Below are 2,019 nucleotides of genomic sequence, written 5' to 3' on the forward strand. Positions count from 1 at the left end.
CTGCTGGGGCTTGGTTGCTGCACAGGGGGCTGTGAGAGCAGACAGCAGGCTGTGGCAGCGTGCAGGAGAGGTGGCTGTGAGGTGGCAGCCCTGGGGCAGAGATTTCCCCCTTTGCTCCCCAACACTGCAGGGAGCTGCTCTGAAAGAGATGCAAGGCAGGATAAGCACAGGAAAGGCTGAACTTTCCTTGCCAAGAGCAGATGAAAAGAGATGTTATAAAGCCACTTGTCTCTGGTAACATGGCCCCTAGCTCTGACAGAGTGGTGGAGGGCATCCAAGTTTCATGCTGGAAGGGGATGAGCCCACACCTGGAATCCTATCCCAGTTTCAAAGGTCAGGTGCATTTCTGTGGTTACAGATGTCGTGGGGATGGCATTTGACCCTGGCTCATCCTACACGGAAGGCAAGGTCTGATGGACAGCGGGATCATTTGAACCTCTCTGGAACTAGCTTTCATTTGAATTACAAACTGTTTTTTGTTTCTTCCCAGCCAGGTCTCTAGACAAACTCTATAACTTTGCTGACTGCTCTGGCCTTCACCTGATCTTTGCACTGAATGCTTTGCGCCGAAATCCCAACAACTCCTGGAACAGTTCCAACGCTCTCAGCTTGCTGAAGTACAGCGCCAGCAAGAAGTACAACATCTCCTGGGAGCTGGGCAATGGTGAGTGTGGGAACAGGAGAGCCACGGGAATGGTGCTCAGTGTGGCAGAAGGTATTCCCTTTTGGAAGAGGATGTTATAGATCATAGGACATTTCAGATTATAATGTAGTTTCAGAGGAATTTAAAGGCTCCTGCTATAAGGCCACACCATCTCTAAGACAGAACTGGCATCTGCGAGCACCTCAGCTGAATGTTTCCATCAGGTGGTACAAACCACATTGTTTCTGCCCCGTCTGCTGGGTACAGCTTGTCCAGCAGCTGTATGGGCTGGGATGGTGGCTGCAGTGCCAGGGGAAGTGGAGGACCCAACAAGGACATCAAAGTGCAGGTTCTTCACCCAGCACATAGCAAAAGGGGTGTGGGAGGAGATGCTGGCACAGGAAAGCAAGCAGTGACCCTCATCCACTTCTCAGAGGCTCCTTCTGCTGCTCCTCAGAGCAGGCGGGCAGGTCTGTGGAGCTCAAGCTGTGCGACAGCCTGTGAGCTGTGTCTCTCTCTCCGGAAGCACGGATGAAGGAGCAGAGCTGGCAAGCCTTCCTTTTCTATTTTTATTTTCCCAGAGCCCAATAACTATCGGACCCTGATTGGCCGCTCCGTGAACGGCAGCCAGCTGGGGAAGGACTACATCCAGCTGAGAAGCCTGCTGCAGCTTATCCGCACTTATTCCAGAGCAAACCTCTATGGGCCGAACATTGGGAGGCCCAGAAAGAATGTCATTGCTCTCCTGGAAGGGTAAGTGCTGTTGCTTTGATCAAGAAGAGGTGATCGAGAAGCCCATCCTGAGACTGATGCCCTTTGCAGCAGGTAGACTTGCTCTTTGGCTTCCTGATGTCCAACAGCTGCCAGGGCAGTGAGGCTCTGTGCAGTTCAGCCACTGCAGCACCAGGGGCTTGAGGACGTGGTCATCCGTGCTGTTAAACTTCTGCAGAGGTCCTTGGTGGGATTATGCCAAGTATTCCCAGCATTTCCCAGTTACAGGCAGACTGAGGTGCCCTCCTTGGTGTGACGTGAAGAGAATGCAGCGGTGCAGATGCAGGCTGCTGAATGCTGCTGGGTCCTGGCACCACTTCCCAGCACAGATTTTGTCTCAGAGTCCTCCTGGACAAATTGCTTTGCTCTTCCCCTGTAGTGGCTTCTTCTCCCTGTGCTTTCTCCATCTGTGCAGAGGAAGAACCTTCAGCAACTTTCTTCATTGGCCAAGCCCTCTGCTCCCTCCAAGGAGAATTGGCACGTCTCTAGCCTGGGGAGGCCAGAGGTGGAGGAGGAATGGTGACAGTGAGGGACGCAGACACCTGGAGGTGACATTGGACAGCTACAGGAATCAGGGAGGTGTGGGAGCCTGCTGGCAGCAGGAA

At 53.2% G+C, this 2,019-nt stretch overlaps 1 protein-coding gene across 1 annotated transcript in view; it reads left to right on the top strand.

Annotated features, from left to right (window-relative positions):
• The window catches only part of HPSE2 (heparanase 2 (inactive)), a 119,764-nt gene that overhangs the window by 81,373 nt on the left and 36,372 nt on the right, over positions 1-2,019 (top strand). The window contains exons 5-6 of the mRNA XM_010000136.1: positions 491-664; positions 1,225-1,396. Coding sequence (XP_009998438.1) covers positions 491-664; positions 1,225-1,396 — 346 coding nt within the window. The remainder of the gene's footprint in view (positions 1-490; positions 665-1,224; positions 1,397-2,019) is intronic.

Source organism: Chaetura pelagica, unplaced genomic scaffold (assembly GCF_000747805.2).
Source record: "Chaetura pelagica isolate M959 unplaced genomic scaffold, ChaPel_1.0 scaffold436, whole genome shotgun sequence".
Taxonomy (NCBI): domain Eukaryota; kingdom Metazoa; phylum Chordata; class Aves; order Apodiformes; family Apodidae; genus Chaetura; species Chaetura pelagica.